The sequence below is a fragment of the Natator depressus genome, chromosome 4, assembly GCF_965152275.1.
Source record: "Natator depressus isolate rNatDep1 chromosome 4, rNatDep2.hap1, whole genome shotgun sequence".
Classification (NCBI taxonomy): domain Eukaryota; kingdom Metazoa; phylum Chordata; order Testudines; family Cheloniidae; genus Natator; species Natator depressus.
Window position 1 is genome coordinate 116,329,131 of NC_134237.1, and position 27,189 is coordinate 116,356,319.

A 27,189-nucleotide genomic window follows, 5' to 3' on the forward strand; every position below is an offset into this window, starting at 1 on the left:
TAGGGATGCATAAATGGGAATCTTGAGTAGAAGTAGAGGTTATTTTGAAACTGGTGTGACTGCTGCTGGAATACTGTCTAGTTCTGGTGCACGCAATTCAAGAATGATGTTGATAAATTGGAGAGGGTTCAGAGAAGAGCCACAAGGACTATTAAAGGATTAGAAAACTTGTCTTAGGCCTGGTCTACGCTGCCGCTTAAATCAATGTAAGTTACATCACTCGGGGGTGAAAAAAATCACCCCCCTGAGCGACATAGCTTACATCGACCTAACGCGGTTTCTACACCGTGCTGTATTGGTGGGAGACGCTCTCCCGCTATCTTACCTTCTGCCTCTTGGGGAGGTGGACGACTGAAGTCGATGGGAGAGTGCTCTCCCATCGATTCATCACATCTTCACCAGACGCGATAAATCAACGCTGCTGCATCGATCGCAGTGGCGCTGATTTAGCGTACAGTATAGACAAGCCCTTAGATTGAGGTCCTAGAGTCTGTGTATTTAGCTTAACAAAATATGGTAAGAGGTGACTTGATTACAATCTATAAGTATCTACATGGGGAACAAATATTTGATAATGGGCTCTTCAAGCTAGCAAGGAAAGGTATAACGCAATCCAATGGTTGCTAGTTGGAGCTAAACAAATTCGGGCTGGAAATAAGATGTAGATTTTTAAGAGTGAGGGTAATTAACCATTGGAACAGTTTGCGAAGAGTTTTGGTAGATTCTTCATTGCTGACGATTTTTAATTCAAGATGGAATGTTTTTTTCTAAAAGATATGCTCTAGGAATTATTTTGGGGAAGCTCTGTGTCCTGTGAGTGCAGTGGTCCCTTCTGGCCTTGAAATCTGTGAACGAATTTCTACAAAACTTTCAACAGGAAGGCTGCTTGGGTCAGGTGGTGAGAGAGCCCCCAGAATAGCCAATAGCCTAGTGGCTAGGGCACTCACCTGGGTTATGGGAGATAACCCAGGTTCAAGTCCCTGATACAAGTTAGGTAAAGCAAGGACTTGATCCTTGATGTCCCACATCCCAGGTGAGTACCCTAATCACTGGGCTATTGGCTGTTCTTGGGGGGAGGGGTGGGAAGGTCTCTTTCATTTGTCATGACTCCCACTGAGTAACTAGAAATTTTTTTGGAAACTCTTCCCACCCAGTTCTAGGCTACAGTTCTGGGCTGGCTAGTAAAGGTGCTTTACTTCCTTTGAATTAGTGGTAATTTTCCCAACCCTTTCTCCCCTCCCCACCCTAATCTCTCACTCACATGCATATTGAGTGTCTACTTTTTGACGCTTGATATTTGAAATCAAATTAGTGAGAATTTTTAAGATGCATCCTCACAGAGCTTTCGCAGTTCTACCAAGTTTCAACTTTTCCAAGAAACTAGAAGACTGTAGCTCATCATTCACAAGATAAATCAGGTCATGGGATTCCTAATAAACACAAAATAAGTTAAGATCATGCAGAAACCTGATTACCTTGTTTTTGGCTGGGTACGTGGGCAGCACTGTTTTTCTTTTTAGGAATGAAAGCTAAAATCACTTTGATCTGGTAAATATGGAAAAGAATGGGGAGGCAAACAGAAATGTGGGACAGGATACAAAACAATGAGTTCTTTAAAAAGAAAAAGATATTGATACTGGTGTTTCATTTAGTCCAAGGATTAAAAAACTGACCTTTCAAATGCACTGAATGTGTTTTTGAAGAGTAGCTTCTCATTCCTCAGATTCATAACACTCTAAAAGGCCCTGTTTCTGCCCAGAACAACAAATTTCCTAAGGGCTCAGGAACTCTTTTTTATTTATTTATTTATTTTTTTTCTTACTGGGTTTGAACAGTGACAAGCCATAGTAGTATTAAATACAAATGCAGATGCTTATCATATATAATGAAAACTTTTCTAATTGACAATTTTATCCTATATAAGTAGTTGGGATAGTGTTACAAATATGGGTTAATATTTGTAAGGGATGCCAAATAACACTTATTTTCTGAGACACTTCTTGGTTAACATAATAATTGAATTTCATATTATCTTAAAGGATTTTTTAAATGAAAATTTTGCATCTTGGGTAGCATTCCAGTGAAAATTATTAAGGTTTAAGTAATTGCAGCTATAAATGTAATAACTTGCTAGAACTGCATTGCTGTTTCTATAAAACATCATGCTCTATATTTAGATGTGCTCCTTGAATTCTCTAGCCAAATGCACTGAGGACTCATGAAAATCATTGAATATTGCTAATAAATCAGTTTTCTTCTTGGGTTGCTTTGTAGAAGCCATGAAAGAGGAACCTGAAGTACTTTTTGAGGATCTGCTTGAAAAGGCCAAAGCTGGAGAACCAAAAGCCCAGACGGAGGTAATTTTATACATTGTCACTACTTTTTTTTATACTCTTTAGAGGCCATTTATTGACTATGAATAGATAAAATAAATGTTAGCTCTTTCTGAAATCATATCTGTAGAGAGCACTGGAAAGAGCTTTGAACATCTCTGAACACTGGCGAAACTTCGAGCATTGTTGTGGTTTAAATTCAGAAAACGTTACTACACACTTCCAACTCTTGTGGGGTTATTATCTCTTCCAAAAACTGTTCAGTTGAACCACATCCTTTGTTAGAATTTTAAGTTGTTCAAAGTGAGAGATGCCAAATAGCTTCTTGGCCTGGACGAATGTTCCTTACTTAGGAAGGATATCAGATTTCGCAGGTTCCAGTCCAGTACCAGCCTTTGGGGTAGATGTGAAAGCTAATTATAGATTGTAAGCATCTTGGGGCCGGGAATGTCATTTGTTTTTTGTCTAGTGTCTAATACAATGAGAGAAGAGGGAAGTGTCCATATAGTGACTGTTGGATACTGTTTTGATTTTAATTTGTTACATTGGAACAAAATGCAAACCTCATTCAGCACTAAGGCTCCTAGGCACTACGACTATACAAATAATGAATAATACTAGAGTAATGTAACTCTGAGTTGTTTCAAGGTTTGCAAATGACTCAACAGCACCAACCTTGGGTCATTTGAAAATGTACAAAGTATGTTTCCTGGTATGGTGGATTAGTAAGGGCATTCATATACACAGGGTTGAGATCTTTCTATAACTTTCCTCATCTATGCTGAATAAATGCATTTAAAAAACCCTCTAGGTACTAGCTACCATTTGGCTGTTCAGTGGCCTACGAGAATTGAGTTGATCTTAATTCTGTCCCTGAAGATATTTGTTAGCAGTTTTAGGGCTTTTCTATACTAAAAAAAATACATTGGTTTCATTAGATCAGGTTAAAATTCTAACTAAACCAGTACAAGCACCTAATGGAGTTGCACTTAAACTAGTTTAATCCTCACTTTAAATCACTTCAGCTAAACTTGTTAAATTACTGACTTTAATTAAATCAGTAGAAACATATATATGGTCAAACAGATGTGCTAATTTAGTATAGACAAGGCCTGAACGACACTGAGACTGTACTGTCATCTCACCCTCACAAATGGCCCTTCTAAGCTGAGAAGCAATGACATTTGAGAAAATTGGAGATGGGGGTCAGGAGTGAGAATATCTGAGTGCGGCTGCACTGTGGGAGATATCCCAACAGAATAGTAAAAAATAATAATAATAGTAATAAATAATCTCTAGAACTGGTGCAAACACCCTGCACACTTCACCCATGTTCTTCAGCCCTGGTATTTGAGGGCAGCCTCAAGAAGGGAGCAGTCTGAAGAGTTCCTGGCCTTTAAAACAGCCAAACACCTTTGTGGGTAATGGTATTTTGAATTTGGAGGATCCTTGCCACCAGAACCCTCAATTTGGCTCCAATTCCAGCAAAGAACAAAAACCTGTAATTTCTAGTTGATTAAGAAATATGTAAGCTAAAATGGTAGAACAAAGCTTGTGGAGACACAGAGAAAACTAACGTGTGTTGATGATTTGTCCATTTTGGCTGATAGCAAAGAGGAATTGGTAAATATGGTATCAGAGTAGACATTGGTTTGAAGATTATGATTTGAAGGTGAACCCAAAGAAAACTGAAATTATGCATGTAGGCAAGATGGAAGAAGAGACGCTGTTGACTGAAGTTTTAGGAGAGAAGCTGAATCAGAAGAATTTGTGTACTTGAGAACTACACAGTGCCATCCCGAAGGGATCTTGAAAACTGAAAAGAACCCAATGTCCAGGGGTGACAGTGAAAAAGGTGGTAAGAGTACTGTAGGACCAGCAATTAAGTAACAAACTGAAGGCAAAATTGTATCTTGTGTGTGTTTATCTCTGCCTGCTGTTTGGTTTGGAAACAGTAGGTCTTATGGAGATGGGGGAAAAAAGAAGACACCAGTAGTAGAAAGTAATATATTGAGGAGAATGGCAGGCAAGCAGAGGGTAGACAGTGCACATGGAAGAAATTAGAGGCAAGATAAACTTGGGACTCCTACTAATAGGCTGGACATGTTATAAGAATGGGAGAAGAACAAACATTAAAGAAAGCGTGGGAGGAGGAGGACAGCAAGAAAGGATATAATAGACTGACTTTGGAGAGACTTTAAGGGAAATTTGAAGGGAGAAGACTGGAACTCCAAGACAGGACATGCGGGTTTGGAAGGAGTGACAGAGTCATGGGCACTGCTGACCCTGTGTAAATGGGAAAAGAGATCGTGAAGTGTAAGAAATATATAAACAGAACCCCTGGGTTACTGCTGGAAAGTCCTTCTCTGTTTTCTTCTATAAAATCAAAACCTGTTTAAATAACAGTAAGCCACAGTCCCGGTTAATGATATTCTGCACTAATAAACTGGCTATTATCTGAGGAGTTTATTAACCTAGAATATGGTCTTTGCATTCTTGTCAGGAAGACTTTACTGTTGCACTGCAGCTTTAAACATTTTTAAATGAAAGTTGAGCAATAACAAGCAAAATGGGCTGTCAAAACACGGAGAAGATAATTGGTTTAAAAAAACCCCAAACCTGACATCTCTCTACCCTTCCTGGTTCACTCCACCCTCATACCCCCTCCTCTGATGCCTACGTGTCAATAAGGCTCTTGTCTTAAAGATCACAGTATGTTTTCAGGTTTAATTGTGTTCATCTCAAAATGAACAAAAAATCAGTTAAGAACCTGGAGCCCTACTGTCCTGTGGAGAGGGACAAGAGGAAGGAGGAAAACAAGATTTAAAAAAAAAATCTTGTTTAAAATACTTAAATAGATTTTCTCTTGGCAGTTTGATAGCCAAGAGTGTGTCCATTGTGAGGGTGGGGCAGGGTGGGGAGTGTGCATCTTCAGCAGAAGTGAGTGAAAAGCTGAGGTAGTGATATTTGTAGCTTGCTTACAGCCTAAAAAATTGACTAGAAAAAAAATCACTCAAAATTCATGAACTTGGACAAATCACTGTAAGTATTATACTGAAATAATCCTGCACTCTGTCTCTCTCAGACTCTGTTCCAGGAATTTGCGTACAGTACTTTTATGGAAAAATAACTGTACAGTAATTATGCAGATGAGACACCCACAATCCGAACTGCATAATGGAGAAGAGGCAGTGATGTGTCTGTTACTGTACAGGGTCTCTGCACTCTTGACTGGTTGTGACCACTCTGTTTTAGTTAGCAGAGCACAGCAGTATGAGGGAGTGTGTGCTCATGTTAGAGGAGTAGCCTGAAGATGTACACTGTTAATTTGGTTCTAAGTACCTCTTTCTGCCTCCCAGTTTTAGCTCACGATCTAAACAAAGAGCATCCTCAAGTTAACATTAAAACTACCTGACAAGCTGGAATGAGCAGGAATGGATATTTTATAATCACCTCAAGTCAAAAGGGTTCTAGCCATTTTACATTTTGGTAACTTTAAAATGAAAACATTTGTGCAAAAGTTTTATCACAAATCTCATTTTAAAGCCACTGTTGCACAATACTCATTCAGAAAGGGCAGATCACAGCCTAGCATACTGCATCTATCAGTGCAGTTTCATGGAAAGGCTAGGTATAGGTTGCTCTGGTTTTCTACTAATTAAAAAAAACCCACTAATTCCAAGAGTGTTTATATATCTTTAGAACCAAAATAAGGATAAAATGTTCTCTTCAAAAGGTAGCTACTTACAGATGCTGCTACTGTACCTTACACAGAAAGCTCTGTCACAAAACCCAAGTCTTGGGCTGTGGTTCCTTGTGCAATAGTCATTCTTATGGCTGATTCCATGATTTGTGTTGGCAGATATCAGTTTCTGGGACTATGGGATATGTGTAGAAGAGCTGTATTAAGTGTTGCTGTTTTGGGGTTTAGTCAAAAACGTGGTGGCTATAACTATAAACACACTGTAGGAATAGCTGTTCTTGGCACAGGTTTTATTGCCACATAATTTGTTCAAAGCAATAACTTCCATATAAATCTTGCTAACGCTATGTCTGCGGTGATGACAAATTGCCAGTGATGGTACTTGTACCTAAGCTATGTTCTTGACTTTCTGCCATTTACTCTCTTCTTTCATCTGTTCCTGCATCAATGTGCTTTTCCATTTCATTGAGTTGAGGTATGCCATGGTAGTAATTGTACACTGTCAGTTTGGTTTACTTGGTCTGAGTTCTCTTGCCTATTTGCATTTTTTTCTGGTAGCTTCAATTCTATGAAGTGTACATTTAATCCCAAAGGCCCTGATCCTGCAACTGGATTTGTGTGGATTGGTCATGTAAGAATCCACCTGTGTGCGTCCAACCTGAGAATTGGGGCCCAAGTCAGACCTGCTAACCTTCCAAGAGAAGTTCAGGTTTTTTATAAGGTGGGGATGTTTAGTGCTGCAGAATCATTCAAAAGGATAATTAACAATTCAGTTCTACAGCATAGATTCACTATTTTGGGGTTCATAATGGTATGATACTCTAGGGGGTCGCATTATTTTCCTTTCATGTGTAATCATCAGCATGATGATCTCCCCATGCACTCAGCTGTCATGATGGTGGGTAGGCCAAATTTGAGCAAGTGGCACTGCAACCACATAAGCCAGGTCACAACTCCGCTCACACAAAGTCCAGTCAGCGGGGCGGACATGCGGTGCAACCCCGGAGGTTGCAATGCCCAGACTGGAGAGCCAAGCCCAGCCAGCCACACAGCATAGGAGCTGCCACTATGAGGACCTGACCGAAACCGCCCCAGAGCCTTCACGCCCAAATTATGTACTGGATCACGACAGGCTGTAAATATTTTCAAATGCGTCCTGACTCCGAAAAGGTTGAGAACCACCATATCAAGGCCCTCTACAGAGATTACTTCATCTAAATTCCTGTCCATCACTGATACCTTGCTATGGCACTTCATTTTGCATTTTTAAAGTTGATCTAGCAGTACTGTATAAAAATGAGTACTTGTGGCACCTTAGAGACTAACAAATTTATTTGAGCGTAAGCTTTCGTGAGCTACAGCTCACTTCATCGGATCACTTCATGCATCCGATGAAGTGAGCTGTAGCTCACGAAGGCTTATGCTCAAATAAATTTGTTAGTCTCTAAGGTGCCACAAGTACTCCTTTTCTTTTTACGAATACAGACTAACACGGCTGCTACTCTGAAACCTGTATAAAAATGAATTCGCTTAGCATCTGCTCTTTCTGTCTAGCATTACTAGCATTCACTGCTGCATTTAGTCATATACTACCTAATGTTAACTCCTTTGTTGACTTCATCAAATGTGCCAGAAATCAGTCATTGCTTCTGCTTGCATCTTGTTCTGGAAGTTGATCTTGTTCTGGAAGTTGATCTCCAGCCAGTTTGCTGAGGACAACTTACAACTGTGTGCCTCAGTGTTGGAGTCAGCTTATTTGACCTTTTTCTTCACAGATATATCCTTCACTCGCTGAGATAAAGAGAACAGAAGGTATTTAAATAGCTAAGAAATTTTGTTTGTTCGCCATTCTTTCTAGATGGGAAAACACTACCTGAAATTAGCAGAAGACCAGGATGAAGAACTCAACAACTGTAGTGCTGTTGACTGGCTGATTCTTGCTGCTAAGCAGGGTCGAAGGGAAGCTGTCAAGCTGTTGCGGAGATGCTTAACAGACAGAAGAGGTATGGGTTCTTTAGGAGCTTTAACTCTTATATTTTTAGTCTATTTTAGCTACAAATAATCCTCCATTAAAATATTGGAGAGACAGGTTAAAATATACTTTAAAATCTGGGTATATTTGGAGCAAAATTATTTGAACAGCTGCTGATCGAATGTTAGAGTAGTTTAATTAAAAGGACAACATATGACTTTTCATATAGAAGTATCTGTGTCAATCATGTACTTGAATTCCTTCATTAGATTCTTATTTCTTACCAAAACTCATTGAAACTCTTTATCCTTGCCTTTAAGGTTAATTTCACACCCCACCTACATATCTGCTGTTTTTCTCTTCTCCTGTCCCTCTCATTCTCCCTTTATTCTTTCTCAATCCTCTTGCCTAATTGGTTCCCTGTACCATATTCTCCCATTTCAAGATTCACGCCTTCCTTCATCCCACTTCCTACGCTTGGAATAGTCTTCCTCGTGTCTGCCAAGTATCTGATCTCTTCTTGAAACCCACTTCTTTACATAATACTTCCTCATCACCAGTGCTCTATCCATGTCATCTTTTACCTGTACTGTTGTCCTTGTGTCTTGTCTCCAGGCAAGATTACAAACTCTTTGTGGCAGGGAACATATCTTATGCAATCCGTAAAGTGCACTGTACATTTTAAGATACGTATAATATTTGTTGGTAAGCCCTGGACACAGAACAATGTAGGAAAAAATTAGTTAACTTGAGAAGATGACGTGTGAATCAACTTGTCCAAAAACTTAGAACTAAAGTGAAAAAAATAACAAATTGTGGTCCATCACTTCTTCCTGAAATGTGGGATGATAATATCTAATACGCTTTCTTTTCTTGAGGCATCACTTCTGAGAATGAGCAAGAAGTGAAGAAATTATCATCTGAGACTGATCTGGAGAGAGCTGTGAGAAAAGCTGCCTTAGTTATGTATTGGAAATTAAATCCAAAGAAGAAGAAGCAGTTAGCAGTTTCTGAACTGCTGGAGAATGTTGGGCAAGTTAACAATGAAGGTAGGTATCTAGTACCCCAGAAAAGAAACTGATCCTATCTAAAACACAAAATTAAAAGCAGAACACAACTTTAAAACCTAAATGACTATATATAAAAATAAAATAAATAAGTGTGTAACCCATTCATGGAAAAATAGTTGTGATAATGACCTTTATCAGCTGCTCACTCTGACTCTTTAAAGCTGATTCATATGCTGTCAGGAGTTTTGCTTATGCATGGTGACTCACTTAAGTACCAATGAGAACCACCAAAGATTAGAAATGACTAACTTTTTAATCAAAACTCAGTGTTTTTGAAAAATATGCTCTTATTTACTTTAATTTTATCAGTAACAAAGCACTCTGAGTATCTTGCCAGATATTTGAAGTTACTAACTTAAAAATGCATCACAAAGTAAGCATATACTAATGATCTAAACCAGTGGTTCTCAAACTTCTGTACTGGTGACCCCTTTCACACAGCAAGCCTCTGAGTGCGCCTCCCTCCAATAAAGTAAAACCACTTTTTTTATATATTTAACACCATTATAAATGCTGGAGGCAAAGCGGGGCTTGGGGCAGAGGCTGACAGCTCACAACCCCCCATGTGTTAACCTTGCGACCCCCTGAGGGGTCCCGACTCCCAGTTTGAGAACCCCTGATCTAAACATTATTCCTCTTTTTAACACTGTAGCTGAAAATCAAAATGTACAATTACGGCCACTTTCTCTACTTTCAAAAAGTACATGATGAAATGAGTTCTGTTTTTAGCATAAGCTTTGTGTTGCCACTCAATCTATGCAGTTCTTTCAAGGAATTCAGCAGATTCTCACTCAGTGTCCTGTTGTTGCAAATGGGTGGTAGACCCTAAGGATCACAGCTGCTCTGGAGGCAGCTTTGCTTGTCCCTAAGTAGAGCCTTCTTAGAGGATTTCTGCCACAGTAGGACTTGGTAGCATATGCCCTTGTGTAAACTTTTATCTCATTGGTTTGAGGTGCTGTTGTCTTCTATATTTTTGCTACTTTAGCTAATGACATTTGTTGTTGTTTGTTCACTTAATGACTACTTTGTGAACTTCTGTTATTGAGCAGATGGTGAAAAACAACCTGGCCCAGTTCCAAAGTCTGTACAGAAGCAAAGAAGAATGCTGGAACGATTAGTAAGCAGTGAATGTAAGTGCACGCATCCTGTTTGAAATGTAATGACCATGATTTAATTTTGCTTTGTTTTGCTAAATAATTTTGCACCAGCTGTAAGTTTTTTCTCAACTACAGTGTGTTAACCTAATACGTTTTTATCTTCTGATTACACAGCATTTAAGCTTAACATCTAATGTGCACAGCTCTTTAGCCTCTGTTACCTTGCTGTAACTGTTAAACCACACCCCCTCACTGTGGATTTCTCTCTAATATTTGTCTCCCACATAAATACTTGATTTAAGCAGACCTTCCGTATCCCACAAGCCCCCTAAAAGCTGTCCTTGTGATTAGCTGTCTTCACCTATCACTCAAGAGACCCAGGCTTAAATTTAAGGAAGAGACGTCTCTTCTTATGGCCAAGTAAGATACAGTTTTCCTGGCATCTAAAGGGCACGCCATCCAGCCCTCCCCAGCCAAGAGAGGTCACAGTGCTATTCGGCTCTGAAAAGGGAGGAGCAGCTACTAAAGACGCATCAAAATTATTACTATCTTGGCCCTTGCTGAGGAGGGAGAGCCTCATTCACTTTTTAACTGGTAAAAATGCTACTGCTGAAAGGAAGCTGTATCTTCTATAGGTTAAAAAGTTCTGTCTCGGCTCTTATGACACCTGTACAAGAAAACTAACAGGTTTTAATATAAAGATAAGCTTAAGCTTTAAAATTCTGATCTGGGGCATGAAGATTCCAAATTGTTCGGAAGGAAGAGGGAAGGACTGGACTCCTAACTAGTTCTCAAAATCAGGACTACTACTTGCTTAGTAGGTGAGATAGAAAGGTAGATAAAAATGATTGATGTAGAGAGAGGTGCTCTGTTTACCTTCCATGCAGTACAGGAACAAAGAGATACCTGACTGTGAGCAGCAAATTTTAAAACTGATGAAAGGAAATACCCTCCTCACTCTCATCCATTTATCCCCACAAAGCAGTAAGCTGTGATACTTGCCACCACATGATTATTGAGGATGGGGCATCATAGGATTGAAAAAAGGATTAAACATTTCAGATGGGAAATAAAAATTCCACTAGCTAGGATTTAAAAACAAAACACATTTATAAGGGATATCAACCTTCCTCCTTCAGGATGCAAGTCAACAGTCCATTGCTTGATGTTAAAAAGATAATCCCCTCCCTTCATTCCCCTTCAGGGTATGTAGGTATGTTAATACATAATTATGAATTATGTGGTTTACCTCTTCCTCTGAAGCTTCTGATATGGGGACTGTCAAAGAGGATACCAGACTACATGGAGTATTGGTATTGATCCAGCATGGCAATCCTGTATTCCAACCATTGATCTGCAGCTGCTAATCTTCATATATATCACCTTTTTTTTTTAAAAAGGAAAACATGAAGAAACGATAGGAGGATTTAAAGACTGAAAACTAAGATGGCGAAGGAACATAGTGACAAACAATGCATATTGTACGGAGAGCAGTGTAGTTAAACCTAAACTTCAGTTAAGGCCATGTACAGAACAATTCTAATTCCGTTTTCATACTACTATATAAAATGTAAAAATTCATATAAAGTCAGTCCCACTCTTCTTTAGGGCTGTTTTAGATGTCCTGCAGTTCAAAAACTAGTTCTATATAATAGTAAAACTTCCCGAAAATTCAGGTTGAGATTCAGTCAGGGTCACTGTCGTCCTCTCCTTCCATGTAGCCTGTGGCTCATCAGATGTATGTGAGACTGCACTGAAAGTAATGTTCTCAAGACGAACTGGGGCGCTTTGCTGGTTTTACATTAACTTCTTAAAGGACAATACTCTGGTTAAGGCAAAGGGATGGGAGTCAGGCCTGAATTTTATTCCAGCCTTGACAGACTTTTCATATAGACTTGAGCCACACAGCGCTTAGTGTGACCCAATTTCCGCTTCTTGAAAAAATGTTTAGGGCCAAGACTGCCCCATTTTTTTTCTCTCTCTCTCCACTGGAAAGCGTTCTGTGGTCTGAGTTCACTGGAGAATCTTCTGCTTTGGCACATATTGGATGATGCTATTGAACATTCCGTCCCTTAGCTGCTATCTTCTGAATCGGTGCTTCTCCTTCATTCTGATAGCAAATAAATGCAAAACAAGCCATTTTGTTCTGAATCCTTCAGCAGCTCATAGTGTTGGGGGGGGGGGGGTAAGGGGGTCAGTAATTTTCTGAAGGCTTAAATGGCAGATGAAATAATAGGAGGGTAAATGAACCTACATGTAAGTGTAGGCAGAAATTGATGTGCACATTTCTTTTTTTACTGCAAATGGGGGAGGCAGGGAATTTGTCATAACCAAACTGAAGAAAAATCTGAATAATAAAGTGGAACCTACAACATATGCTTTTAACATCAATTGAAGAGAAACTTGGGTGTCAAGTTACTAATGGCGTTTAGAAATGAGAAGTTTTCATCAAACACTTAAAGTAGGAGGTGGGCTGTTCTCTCCTCTCCAGAGATGGAGTTGGCTGTCCATGCTTGAGCAGAAGCAGCTATTACTAGCTAATATTCACTTCCCTGACCCAATCAGTTTCATTTATGCTGTGCATTTTGCCAGAGGCAAGTTTTCTTCTGATTTAATGCATTGCCAACACTTGGAAGCCTGATTTAAGCCTGTTAGCAAAGATTTGAGATGGGGTGAACTCAGTAGGACGACACATAGACAATTATAGGTGACATTGTCTGTCTGTGGACAGTGGTCACAATGCCTGAGAATGTAAATGTCATTGCATTCGATTTAACATGCCAGCCATGTATTATAAACTAAACTCTCCCCATCAGCACATCCCAGAAGTGCTGTCAAAGAATTTTTCTCTATTCCAACCCTCTCCTCTTCTTGAAAGCTTCCAGAGAAGGAGATTGCAGGACTTCCCTAGGAAATTTTTTCCATTGTCCTTTCTGTTTCTAATTCTACAACTGAGAAGAGACTATTTTATAAATGTCTCCATGTATGTCCTGACAGAACAAGCTGTCTGTTCAATGGTCGTTGACCTTATGGAAGTCAGTAGAAAGACTCCCGTTGATTTTTGTGGGCTTTGGATCAGACCCTAAATCTGTAAGTGAGTGGCAAGAAAAAGGTGATCTAAGAATAGGGATGAAGAGGAGTAAGGAATAAAACTTAACACATTTCTTGATGGTTCCTTGGCATGCACAGTGTGGTGCAAGATTAATTACTTTAAAATATACACTTAAAATATGCAAACAAATCAACATATATCCTTGTGAGACTGAAGATTAAAGTATATGATGCTGCTTTTTTGTTACGTTCCTGTACCTTCTCTTTACACCTAGAGTGCCCAGAATGCTGCTAGTAGGATTTTATGTAGGAATGTTTTAAAATTACAGTAAGACCACAAATCAATACATTAAATCCTGTCCTTTAAAACTCAGTCAATTGTTTCAATTTCCTGTGTGTAACTTGTGCTCAGATAAGAATTAAGCAGGCGAGCGTTCGTATCTTTGTCAGCTGACTCTCTAAACTTACTGTGTGGGAGGCTTGTTGTAGGTTTTTGTCATTCAAAAGTCTTTCATATTTGAAGCAATATCAGGTGCTTCAGTGTGTGGGGAAAGTTGGCATTAATTCTTCCTTATAATTGACATCAAACTTGTTTACCATGGAAACTGGCTAATCTACAGTGACTGGGACAAGCTGTAGGAGGCGATTGAGACAATTGTGTACATGATCTTGTATCCCAGTACTCCTCAGGAGGTTCACAGGGGTTAATCGAGGCCCTCCAACCTCCATTCCATTCACAGGGCTGGAGGGGAGTCTCCTTGCCCTCTTGGTGTAGAAGGAGTCAAGTGGCAGCCCATGGCAGCCCCCACTCATTGAGCTCCCCTGCAGCAGGGCTTCAGGAAGTTGTAAGGAGCATAACGTTATAGCAAATTCCTGAGTTAAAAATATGAATTTTTGTACTTTATATTACTGGTTATTCTGGCCTCCAATCACACACTATCCCACCCTGCAGCCAGGGCCTCACACGTGCTCTACCCTCAGTGTTCCTCTTCCTCCTGCCCCTCCCATGATAACTCTCTTCCTCCATCCTTTTCAGCTTTCCTTTTCTAGAAACTCATTTCCCTCCCCACCATTTCTCAGACCCACTCTCTCACTTTACAGGCTCACACCCGCATGCGCGCTCGCGCTCTCTCGTTTCAAAAAAAGATAACTCATGGTGATGCAATTATGTTACTCTTGTCTTCTCTTTCTTTTAGTGCTATCTGAGATTCAAAGCTCTTCATAGCAGGGAACATGCCTAAAGTGTCTGGTGTACTTTGGGTGGACACTTCTTGAAAGAGTAGTAAGGGATTTGTTTCTCAGGGTCCTTAGCCAAAATCCTTCTCCCCACTATTGTATACAGCGTCAGTCTTGTGCCACTTTGTCCCCAACGTGCCTAAATTTAAGTAGTGGCATATGTAGTGTATTTAAATAATTAATTTGTGCTCATCTGTATTTGGAGAATTAGCAAATAAGCAAACAGACAAGATGAGAAAATCCTGCTACTACACTATGTAAATGAGCAATGGTCAATTTGGTGTCCATTCAGTTTAGATCACTTCTAATGATGGTTCATAACATGCTGATAAATATACTTCAGTATATTTGGAAAAAAGTATATAATATCCAGCCTCACATCATATCAAAATTATTAGATAGAGGGAGATTATATGGGGTCGTGTGTGTGTGTGTGTGTGTGTGTGTGTGTGTGAATTATGAGGCATTGCTCATTTTACTGAGTTAATGAGGTTTCCTAGATATTATAGGAATTTACGCAGTGTATTCACCAGAGAACTGACTTCTGACTCAGTGCAGACTTTCAGTTAGACTCTGAGGAGTTCTTTTCCTGTGGCTCTTTGTGTCTTTTTTTAACACAGCAGAGCTACTGAAAATGTAATTATTTTTACCCCCAAAATGTTAAAAGGGAGGGGAAGGTCATAGTTGTTTCAGATAAATAATAATGTGATCTGAAACCTGATAAAATTGCAGGGCACTAGAATAAGCATACAAATATCTTTGACAGGTGAAAATATCTTTACTGTAGCTTTAATCCTGATGAAACTTGGACACAAAATATGAAATAGATGCAGTCTAATCAAATGCAATATAATGTATTTCATACTGTTCTCAGATGAACATGTTCATTCACTTTATTTCTTCTTTCTTATAATTTGTATATTATAGTAATAAATACTGGTCTAAATATGACCCACTACACTTACAAGATGTATTGTGTTGGGGGTAGCTGTGTTAGTCTGTATCCACAAAAACAACAAGGAGTCCGGTGGCACCTTAAAGGCTAAAAGATTTATTTGAGCATAAGCTTTCGTGGGTAAAAACCCCACTTCTTCAGATGCATGGAGTGAAAATTACAGATGCAGACAAAAATATACTGACACATGAAGAGAAGGGAGTTACCTCGCAAGTGGAGAACCAGTGTTGACAGGACCAATTTGATCAAGGTGGATGTAGTCCACTCCCAATAATAGATGAGGAGGTGTCCATTCCAGGAGAGGCAAAGCTGCTATCTATAACAGATTTGAAAGTAGCTATAATTGAACAAAAAAAACTTCAGAAACAGACTTCAAAGAGAAACAGCGGAACTAAAATTCATTTGCAAATTTAACACCATTGATTTGGGCTTGAATAGGGACTGGGAGTGGCTGGCTCCTTACAAAAGCAGCTTTGCCTCTCCTGGATTTGACACCACCTCATCTATTATTGGGAGTGGCATGCACATCCACCCTGATCGAATTGGCCCTGTCAGCACTGGATCTCCACTTGTGCGGTAACTCCCTTCTCTTCATGTGTCAGTATATTTATGTCTGCATCTGTAATTTTCACTCCATGCATCTGAAGAAGTGCGGTTTTTACCCACGAAAGCTTATGCTCAAATAAAGATGTATTGTGACCACTTATTACCACCAAAATTAATTTGCTACCTCTGAACAGGTGACAAAATAAACACCTGTTAACAAGAGTTTAATTTCTCCTTAATACAGCCACAAAGTTTATTTGAAAATAATTTCCACATCAGTCCTAGAAAGGCTGGTCCATGCTTTGTAATTAAGGGGATGCTAGTACTGTAATTTTTGAGCTTTTTTGTTATCTTCATTATAACTTGCAGCTAAGAACTATATTGCTTTGGATGATTTTGTTGAAATAACCAAGAAGTATGCAAAGGGAATCATCCCAACTAACCTGTTTGTGCAGGAGGATGATGATGATGATGAATTGGCTGGAAAGAGTCCCGAGGAACTACCACTGCGACTAAAGGTGAAAACTAGTTAAGCACCTGTTGTGTGATATATGTATTGAAGGACTCTTAGTTAATCTATTTATGGCCAAAATAGCCTACCTTCGAGTGATCTACCTTCAAAACTTGTATCTAGTCACCAAACAGTATCATTGATGCAACTTGTGTGAGTGTATAGTTGTGTATATATACACATACACTGTGTGATGTTTTTGTACATATGGCATAAATTTAGAAGGAAGACGTACTGAAAACATACAAATTGTTCTTGGAAGATGATAATACATCTTCATACTCACCTTGCAGAGGACAACATGCCTCTCTTTTGCCATATTTTGTATTTAGATGTATATCTGCATTTATTAATTACAGAGACCAGTAAATAAATGAATGAAGTCTGTAAACTTGCATATACAAATGGGAAAACATAGCAATGGACTAGATGTGTAAGACAGCTCACTTTTGTTGTGAGGGAATTAAAGGATGAAACTGGCTGGCTGGCAGTGGTTTACGCAAACCAATGCTTCACTGTTAAACAGTACAAACAAAATCTAAACAGGAGAACTGAGACACACATGCGTACATGGATCTAAATTTCAAAGTGGCAGCAGTTAGGGAGCATCATGCTGCCATCAGCAAATCAGTTCTTTACTTGTCCTCCTTGGGCATTATGTCAAATGTTAAGGGACAAGAAAAGGACTATATCTCCTCTAGTGCTTCCAGGTAACTGACCTAATGTTCTGAAGATGATGTACTTGGAAGGGACACTTCACCAGTGAAAAGCCTTACTCTTAACTTCCTGGGCTTTCTGCCCCAGTTAGTATGAAGTATAAATCTCTGTTGAAAGCTTCTTGGCCTTTCCCTTGAAGTACTTGATATAAAGGCATACGTTTGGCACACCATGGAAACTGAATTTTTTTGTGGTGTTTTTAGGCTGTGAAGCTACACTTGCCAGCATTTTTAGTTCAACATTTGCTTGAGATGTGGTCTCTTTCTAGATGGTCCTTTCCATCTGTCCTGCAGAAAGGCAGTGTCTTTTCTTACAATAACTCCAGTGTTGTTTGACAAGTCACCCTGCTGGGCAGGTCATCCCCTGCAGGATAAGTGGAATATTAAAGGCTCTTTAATATAATTGATAGTGGGTTAAAGGAATAATCCTAGATCTGTGCATAGGGAGGGAGATGAAATAGTACTAGCTGCTTATAATAATAAAGAGATTGAAAAGGATTAATAGTTTTTGATAGCTGCTTGCTTACATACTTGGGAAGGAAAATTTTGGAAAAATGCAAACTACCTGTAAAGACTTATGGCTTGTCCACATGGCAAGTTACTGCATAGCAAGCCACAGTGTGAATCTACTGCTTGGCAAGCACCAGCTTAATTTCCTGTGAGAACACTGCTACAGCATTGTGAACGTTCTGGAATGTGGCTTTGTGTACAGTTTAGCATGCTTTCACTGGGCTGTAACAATGTCCAAGTGGGACAGTACTGTGCGGCAAGCCAGCATGCCACAGAGTCATACCCTGGCTTGCCTTATAGTAACTTGTCACATGGACAATTGCTTACGGTAAATCTGTATAACAATGCACGGTGTGTGACAGAATCACTGGAGAAGCTGACAGTTACAGCTGAAGGAATTGCACACGATAGTACAAAATTGCAGCCCTGTAGTTCATCTTTATAATACCAATGGGCACTTCAGTAGGAACCTAATTGAGCAGAATGCTAGATTAGGAAGCTTTTTAATAAAAAATGATATAACCTATTGATGATGAGGTTTGTGTTCCTTTCCGAAAACTTTTTAGATATCAAAATGGGGAGGTAATGTAATCTGTGCCTCATCTGATGAAGTTAATATTAAAAAATGGTCACAGAGAAAATCCTATTTTGTCGTGCAACACCTCTTGAAATAGAAGTATTTCAAAGCAAGCTAGGTTTGACTTATGGCTACTGCTTTAACATGAATATATATACTGTACACGTACAAAAGTGTTGTTAAATAAACTGTTTTCCTTTCTTTTCAGGTTGTAAAATATCCACTTCATGCCATTATGGAAATTAAAGAGTACCTTATAGATATTGCATCTAAGGCAGGAATGCACTGGCTGTCTACTATTATTCCAACACACCACATCAATGCCCTCATCTTCTTCTTCATCATCAGTAATCTGACAATCGATTTTTTTGCCTTCTTTATCCCATTAGTCATCTTCTATCTGTCCTTCATTTCCATGGTGATTTGCACACTGAAAGTCTTTCAAGACAGTAAGGCCTGGGAAAACTTCCGTACCCTGACTGACTTATTGCTTCGTTTCGAGCCAAATCTAGATGTTGAGCAAGCAGAAGTGAACTTTGGGTGGAATCATTTAGAGCCATATGTTTACTTTTTTCTCTCAGTTTTCTTTGTCATTTTTTCCTTCCCTATAGCAAGCAAAGACTTCATACCATGCTCAGAGATGGCTACCATCTCTGTTTTCTTCACAGTGACAAGTTATATGAGTTTAAGCACTTGTGCAGAACCCTACACACGAAGAGCTTTAATGACTGAGGTGGCTGCTGGCTCCCTCTCCCTATTGCAGATACTACCTATAAATTTGGGCTATTTGAAATTCTTAGGTAAAACCTTCTTTACCCTTCCTATAGGCCATTTCTTCATACTAAATGTGAGCATCCCATGCCTTCTCTTCCTGTACTTGTTCTATCTCTTCTTTAGAATGGCACGACTGCGGAATTTTAAAGGCACCTACTGTTACCTGATTCCCTACATGGTGTGTTTCATGTGGTGTGAATTCTCAGTGGTTATTCTGCAAGAGTCATCCTGTATTGGTCTCATTCGTGCATCAGTTGGCTATTTTCTGTTTCTCTTTGCACTCCCAGTTCTAATGGTAGGCATTGCACTCATGTGTCTTGTGCATTTCATAAAGTGGTTCATATCTTTGGAGCTCATGAAGATTGTGGTGACTCTTGTGTTGTGTGGTATTCCTTTGTTTTTACGATGGTGGACAAAAACTAACTTCTTGATGGTTGAAATGATGAGATCCCTAACCAGAAGTTCTATTGTGAAACTCATTTTGGTGTGGATTACAGCTGTAGTGTTGTTCTGTTGGTTCTATGTGTACCGATCAGAGGGAATGAAAGTCTACAACTCTACCTTGACATGGAATCAGTATGGCTTCCTCTGCGGACCCCGGTCATGGAAGGAGACTAACATGGCACGCACCCAAATTATATGTAGTCATCTGGAGGGACACAGAGTTACATGGACTGGGCGGTTCAAATATGTCAGGGTTACAGAAATTGACAATAGTGCAGAATCTGCAATAAACATGCTTCCGCTTTTTATTGGTGATTGGATTAGATGTTTGTATGGTGAAACCTACCCTGTGTGTGACCCAAAAAATGTTACCATGGAGGAGGAGGAACTGTGTCGTCTCAAGTATCTGACAAAGCATGACTGTCACATGAAAAAGTTTGATCGATACAAATTCGAAATAACTGTGGGCATGCCTTTCAATGGCAAAAATGGAACTAAAGCTGTAGAGGAGGAGGATATAACGAAAGATATTGTGCTGAAGGCAAGCAACGAGTTTAAGAAAGTGTTGTTGAACTTGAGGCAAGGAAGTATAATTGAATTCAGCACAATTCTGGAGGGTCGTCTTGGCAGTAAGTGGCCTGTCTTTGAACTGAAAGCAATCACTTGCTTAAATTGCATGTCTAAACTTACACCCGCAGGAAGGCATGTGAAAATAGAGCATGACTGGAGAAGCACAGTGCAAAAAGCCATTAAATTTGCTTTTGATTTTTTCTTTTCTCCATTCCTGTCAGTTGCATATTGAGCTCCTATACTGGTTCAATGGTATCTTCAGTGTGTACTGCATTAACACTACCAAAGGTTTGGCTTCTTAACAAAACCTGCTGTGACGATGTTCAAAATGTATGCTATTCCAGAGTATTGGTTGAGTTTTTCTGTAGGTGTAAACACTGTACCCAGTCCTTGTATCCCATAGGATTGAGATTATAAATTCTATTTAAGTATTACTATACATGAATGCACAGAATTGCTGCAGAGTAGATGCATGAACTGTTTTTTATCCAAAACGAACTCTTTTTCTGTGGTACAACACTAGGGTATATTCATCTGCTTGATGTTAAAAGCACTTTACTTGTGAAATATTCACGGCATTGCCCTTATGTACTTTCACATGTAGAATGGATATCTTGTAGATAACCTAAGATGTAATGTTTCTTGTATTTATTCAGTGGTTTCTAGAGAAGTATTAAGTGTACAACTAGGTTGAATCTGGTGCCGTGTGATTGGTGTGTATAGAACTGAACTTCTTTGCTATTTATTAGATTTGATTTGAACAGGTCTTTTGGTGGCGGACACCACTGCACACACCAGCAAGGTTGCGACAAGAGCTCTAGTTTCCATTTCAGTTTGATTAAGTATTCTTCTTAAAATGAACATGCTGTTCACTGTAACTGGCTATGATAGCTACGTATGAGACTATCAGTTATAATCCATGATAGCATGTGAATGATGGGCACCAGTTAGTAATTGTGGTGGTACAAGTAATAGGCAAGCCAAATCAATTGAAAAGCACTGTATAAAAAAATCTACAATGGAGATGAAATAAAATGTCTGGTTAATAATATGTATTGTGCAAATATATGTAAATACAAACTTGAATTAAAATGGGATTCTACACTCATTGCTTATGCTTTGACATTGTGAGTAGTTACTTCCAATCCAATGGTAACAGCTTTAAATTATAAACCATATTACATTTTAGTATTTGGTTTAAAACACAATTCCAGTTTTGGAGTGCTAGAAATCATAATTAATATTATTTCAAGATACAGCAGTAAAATCAGAATATTGCAAGCTGTGAACTTCTTTTAGCTACATGATCTGAATAATACACTTTCCTTTTTCTCCACTTTATTCTAATTTGTACAGTTCAGATTATATAGCATGATTATTTCAAGAACATATTGCAGTATTTGACTCTCAGAAAGCCCTCTTCTTGACCCAGTCTTTCATTCCTCTATCCTTCCCTTCTTTTAAACATCTACTGCTTGCAAGGCCTATTAACCCAGTCCTTCTCTTCAGAGCACTACCTATCTAGACTCTAAGTTGTTCCAGGCAAAAACATTGTCTTCATACCTGTTTTTAAAGCCTTATTGCTGAGGCTGTACAAATAGTAATGGAACTAATGACTTTGATCCATAATTCAGTAAAATTAATGTCACATAACAAAAAAAACAACCAAAAACTTTGCCATTGTTTTGGTGTAGTTGGACCCCCTTCTCTCTCTCTATCTTCCTTCCCACCCCCGCAGTCCTGTTCTTTGATGTGGTTACTATAGTTCCTGTATATTCAACAATCCATGAGTGAGGTCATCCAAAATCAGTCTTAAAATGTCATGAGACTGGAAAATACTTGGAGGGGGTGGGTGCGGGTTGTTGCATTTGTTATTTTGAGCTGTGGGAAGCCATCTGCCTCAAAGTGCGTGTGAGGCAAAGTTCAACCAAAAAGGCACATGCAAAAATGCAGGCCTCTCTGCTGATATCCTTTTATCCTCTCCTAACCCGTGGAGCAGAGGAACTGCCACTCTGTCCCTCTGCATGCCCTCTCCCCTGCCCTTATCGCTGTTCTGTCTCCTTCCCCTCTCTATCTTCCTCTTTAACATACTCAGACTCCTCCCGTACTCACATTTTCCCTTCATGCTCCCCCATTATCTCCCTTTCTCCAACCACCCCCCCCCTTAGATATTTCCTTTCTGCCATGCCATATTCTCCAAGACCCGATCTCTTCCTTCTTCCTTTCAGGCTATGTCCTGCTTCAGCCTGTCTCCTTACAGATGTTGGGCTAGCGAGGAAACTGGAGGCAGAGGTGGCATCCATCTTCACTGGGTAATCTCACTTCCACATGCAAAGTCCAAAGTGAATGTGGCTGTCTTGGCTGGGAGGCAGTTTTGCGTTCACTCCCTTGTGGCCATTTTGAATAGGGAAACCTCATGAGTTTGGAAGCCAGGATTCGAAGATCATGTGAGAGTTTACCTTGACTGTGGCAGGTTTGCTTGTTTTTTAAAATCACAAAAGTTCGCAACACGGCTCTTGTCCCTGTCCTAATTCCTGTGTGTCCTGTTGCGAGCCAATGGGCAAAGGCCCTGGCAGTTCACTTTCACTGGAACTGTTACAGGAGCTAGAGGAGAGCCACAAAGGAGAGCTGGTGGCACAGGGCTTCTGTGTGGTGGCTCTGGCTTAGGAGCAGAATCATCTTCTACCAAATAAAAGGTGATGGGGAGGGATGCTGCCAGAGAGACTACAAAACATCACAAGGTTCCTATATGAAAAAATCTGGCATGAGGCACGATGAGCCTTGATTTTGAAACTGGTCAGTTTACCTGTCCTGGTGGTGCTCTGTGTGTGTGTTTGTGTGTGTGTGTGTGCGCGCGTGCGCGTGTGTGTGTTCGTTCAGCCCCTCTGCAGGAGAGAGGGAAGGTCAAACCATGTTCACACTCTTTTAAAATGTCCACACTTTGAAGTTAAGTACTTGCTTTTTTTTCAAATCATACACATTTGAATGTCTAGGTTCTTTTCAAATGTTTGAATCAAGAAAATTTGTATTCTCACTATTCAATGTTAAAGAGCCTGCTGTTTTTAGCTTTTACTCAGGCAAATCTATCCCCTTCACTGGAAGTTTTGCCTGAGTAACAGAAGTCAGGCTAATGATTCATCTGGGCTGTATCTAAGGAAAGCTATTTAATAGACCACAGACAGATGTACAGAGCATGGCAACAGGAGTTAAAGGTGGTTCTATTCCTGATTCTGGCAATAATGCTGTGTGATGCTGGGCAAGTGATTTAGTCACTTACTGGATCCCAGAACACACAGCTGGCAGGAAGAGGGGCTCAGACCTCTGCAGAGGGATAGTACTCCCCTATATCCCAGCACATGGGCAGAAGGGGAGAATTCAGGGCTGATAACCCTGCCACTTCCATTCTCCAGCTCCTCTGCTACTGTTCTTATTCTCCAATCCCTCCCGTCTTCTCCCACATCCCTTCTTTCCCATACCACCCATTCCAATTTATTCCCCCTCCCCTCCCCGTGAGTGTAATTTATTTTCTTTTCCAAGAGTTTCAGCTCATTCTGAATATTCTGTTGTATTCAGATTATATCTCCTAAATAAATAACCTTGAGAGAGGCAGATCCCCCCCCTCCCCCATGTTTAAGGTTGGTTTTCAGGTTTCTGCCCCAGCTGGATTTCAAAGTTCAGATTTTCAGGAAGTCCACTGGTCCATTCATTTTCATGAAATAGTCTCAGCTGAAAGCAAATACTCAATGGTGCTAAGTACAGCCTGAACCAATTGCTCTGAGATGTGCAAACCACTCCATTCATGTCTGTGGATGTTTCCTTTGCCCATCCCCATGGCTGGAGTGTCTGATACAAGTTGAACACACCTGTTGTGAGAGGCTCCTCCCCCTAGTGTCAGCTGTGTGTGTTTTTAGGGCATGCTCCTACCATGCCTGTTGTTAGCTTCCCACCTAAAAATAACAGGGCTTCTATGATCCTGGTTTGGGGGGGAGGGGGTGAGAAAGAGGGGCTCTCAGACACCACTGATGGGACAGAGAGCCCCAAATCAAATGAAGGGGTAGGGAGAAAGGTCTGGTCCAGTCCCCCTCTCCGCACATGTCTTGCAAGGGAGGTCAGACCACCATCGATAGACAGAGGGCCCTCTAGCTCCTGGTATGCATTCACCTAGGCAGGGGAAAGGGCTCAAACACTCCCAGAAACGGAAGTGCCCCCCCCATCTGGCTTACATGGGGGTGGGGACATCAGATCATCATGGATGGTTAGGGGCCCCCGGTGCACAGATGCGGGGGCAGCACTCAGATACATCCAATAACAACTCCCCAGAACCTGGTTCTCATGGATGGAGGTTAGGGCAGACTCCTATACATGGGCAGGGTCTCCCCAGCTCCTGGCGCACACATGGCGAAAGGGAGGAGGGGTTAGACATCCCACATCTCAGCTAATGTGGTGGTAGGAAGAGGGACTCAGACACCTCCCAGAAAGGCAAGGTGCCTCCAGAAGCAGGCGTCTATGAAGGGGAGCAAGGAGGGTGTCAGGCCCCCAAGGCTAGCTAAGGCCCCCCCCCAGATCCTGGCATGTATATGGGGAGCAGGGGTGGGGATCAGAGATGCCCAGATCCCAGCTCACATGGGTGAAGGGAGAGGGGCTTGGATGCCCCAGATCCTGGTGTGCACATAAAAGGGGACAATGTTAGGCTAACAGGCACACTGCCCTTATTCTCCCACTGCCACTCACCCTATGTCCCTCCCTCCCTCACCTACCCTACTACCCATCTCAATTTCTACCCCTTCCCTTGGTGCAGCCCCAAATCCCTCTCATCCCATTTCCCCCACACACACACTTCTTCACCACCTAAATTGCCCCTCCCCTGCCAGCAACACTGACACATCTAATTTTGTTTTACAAAAATACTTTGATGGTATTCCCCAAAAATAACAAAACAAAAAAACCCATCACCCTGCTATCTAATCTTTTCCAAATTTCTGCTCCAGGTGGTATGCAATGTTGTGGTAGCCGTACTGGTCCCAGAGTAGGGGGGAGAGAAGGTAGGTTAGTTAATATCTTTTATTGGACCAGCTTCTGCTGGTGAGAGACAAGCTTTCGAGCTTACGCAGAGAGGAGACCTGGGTGTAAGTTCAGAAGCTTGATTCTCACCAACTGAAGCTGGTCCAATAAAAGAGATTACTTCACCTATGTTGTATTTTCAAGGTGCGGCCTCGCAGTGACCCTGGCTGGGTGTGTTTAGAATCCAAACACTCCTGCTTATCTGCTTGAGCTATCCAGCTAGAGTGAAATTGTGAAAGCAAACAATCCTGTTAATTCTTCTGCCCCTGCATGCCTCCTATAATTCCTCTGGCACTTCAATTTGAGAGGCTTTTGAGACACTAAAATAATTTGTTAGCCTCTAAGGTGCCACAAGTACTCCTTTTCTTTTTGTAAAATGAAGTAGCAACATCTTTTTCAAATAAAGTTTTAATTTGATTTCCCCTGAAGGGCTGGTGAATACCAGGCTCGCTGTTGGGGGTAATCCTCAAGCACTGGACATGCTGATAGGATGATCTGAGCTCTTGTTTGCTCTGTGTCTGTGAGCAAAAGTCAGTTGTCAGAAGGAGGGTAGGGATCAGCGTTCGCTTCACACTCCCTGTCAGTATCCAGCCCAGGCCAGGGAAGCTATTAATGATCCACCAGCGGACCAAATTCGGTGATGAATCCTGGTCATGTGCCACCTGGGGCACATTACGCATATGCTAAGAAGCCTATTGTTTTTAAAAAAAAAAAAAACTTTTTTTTTTTTTTTTTTTGGAGGGTGGGAGCTGTAACTCAGGAACTCCTTTGTCAAATGGCCCCAGATTTGGATCAGTAACAGAACCTCACTCACCCACCCACCCCTTGAGGTCCACCAGATTTCAAGGCACTCTGAGTCACCACATAGACTTAGAGCACTTAGAAGAACTGAGCTTTGATTTGAAACCTGTCTTGGACCTTAACTAGAGCAGCGTGATTGCCCTGTTATGATACAAAAGCTTAGTCCAGTCTCTGCAGCCCATTCAGTTTACCTGGGACAGCAGAACGTGGTGACAGCTAATATCCATCTAGTGTGTGCGGGGTTTTTGTGATTGGGGCTCCTATCAGGCTAGGACAGGAATGAAACCACCTGTTCGTTTCACATCAGTCATTAGGCAATAATCAGGGAATAACACCGAAGCAGGGACAGCAGGAGAAGGCTACTGCACCTCTTCAGGAGCTGCTGGGCAGTGCTTTCCCTTGGTACGCGCTGGGACCCTAAATTGCACCCTTGCTACAATGGTTCCAGAATCGCTGGGAGAAAAGAATTCCCTGGATGCACCTCATGGTCTGCCCCAGAACATCCCCTACACCAGCGCATTACGTGGAGGGGGCACAGAGCTGGTAAAACAAGCTCTATGGCTCTTGCAGACTGTATCTTCTCCTAGGGGCCTACACAGCTGCATCAATCAAGCCTTCTCATTTTCACTACCAAAGTGTTGCCAACTCTGATGATTTTATTGAGAGTCTTGTAATATCTACTGTCTTCCTTAGAGCCTCAACCCCTGGAGTCATGGAGTTACATGACACTCTCAGCTTTCATTTAAAAATGTGAGTTTCTGCACATTATGGTCACAGATAAAAGTTTGAAAACATGATCTGAGCATAAGCTAGAGGCTCAAAACCCAGAAGACAAACAAAGAGAACCCCAGATTTATTATTAGGTAGAGTCTCATGATTTTTAAGCCAATTTCATGATGGGAGTGGGGGACGGATTCATGGTTTTTGAACACTTGGGGTACTGACAGTACTGACACCACCTGACCAGGACTTTGAACCAGTAATGTACCATATGCATTAAAAAGTTTGTATCCAGCTGTTAATTACCTGCACCATCCCGCCCCACATCTACTATTTAGCATTGTAGCAAATCAATAATTTTACCGTATCCAAATCACACCTAAGAGAAGGAGATGATGTGTTCCTTCAATATATGCTTGTAAAAAAGCAGAAAAGAGAATCCAAGGTAAGAACCTGCCACTTTTGTACGGATTTATGTTCATTTGAGGATTTGTCCATAAACTGTACATATTCCAGTAGCTGCCATCTGGTACATATACAGA

At 40.7% G+C, this 27,189-nt stretch overlaps 1 protein-coding gene across 4 annotated transcripts in view; it reads left to right on the forward strand.

Moving 5' to 3' along the window:
- Positions 1-21,161, forward strand: part of WFS1 (wolframin ER transmembrane glycoprotein) — a 49,218-nt gene extending 28,057 nt beyond the window's left edge. For all 4 annotated transcript variants that reach the window (XM_074951714.1, XM_074951713.1, XM_074951716.1 and 1 more), the window contains 6 exons: positions 2,275-2,357; positions 7,895-8,039; positions 8,887-9,057; positions 10,128-10,208; positions 16,333-16,481; positions 18,486-21,161. In XM_074951714.1, the coding sequence (XP_074807815.1) occupies positions 2,275-2,357; positions 7,895-8,039; positions 8,887-9,057; positions 10,128-10,208; positions 16,333-16,481; positions 18,486-20,297 (2,441 nt within the window). In that variant the 3' untranslated portion in view covers positions 20,298-21,161. The remainder of the gene's footprint in view (positions 1-2,274; positions 2,358-7,894; positions 8,040-8,886; positions 9,058-10,127; positions 10,209-16,332; positions 16,482-18,485) is intronic.
- The last annotated feature ends 6,028 nt before the right edge of the window (positions 21,162-27,189 follow it).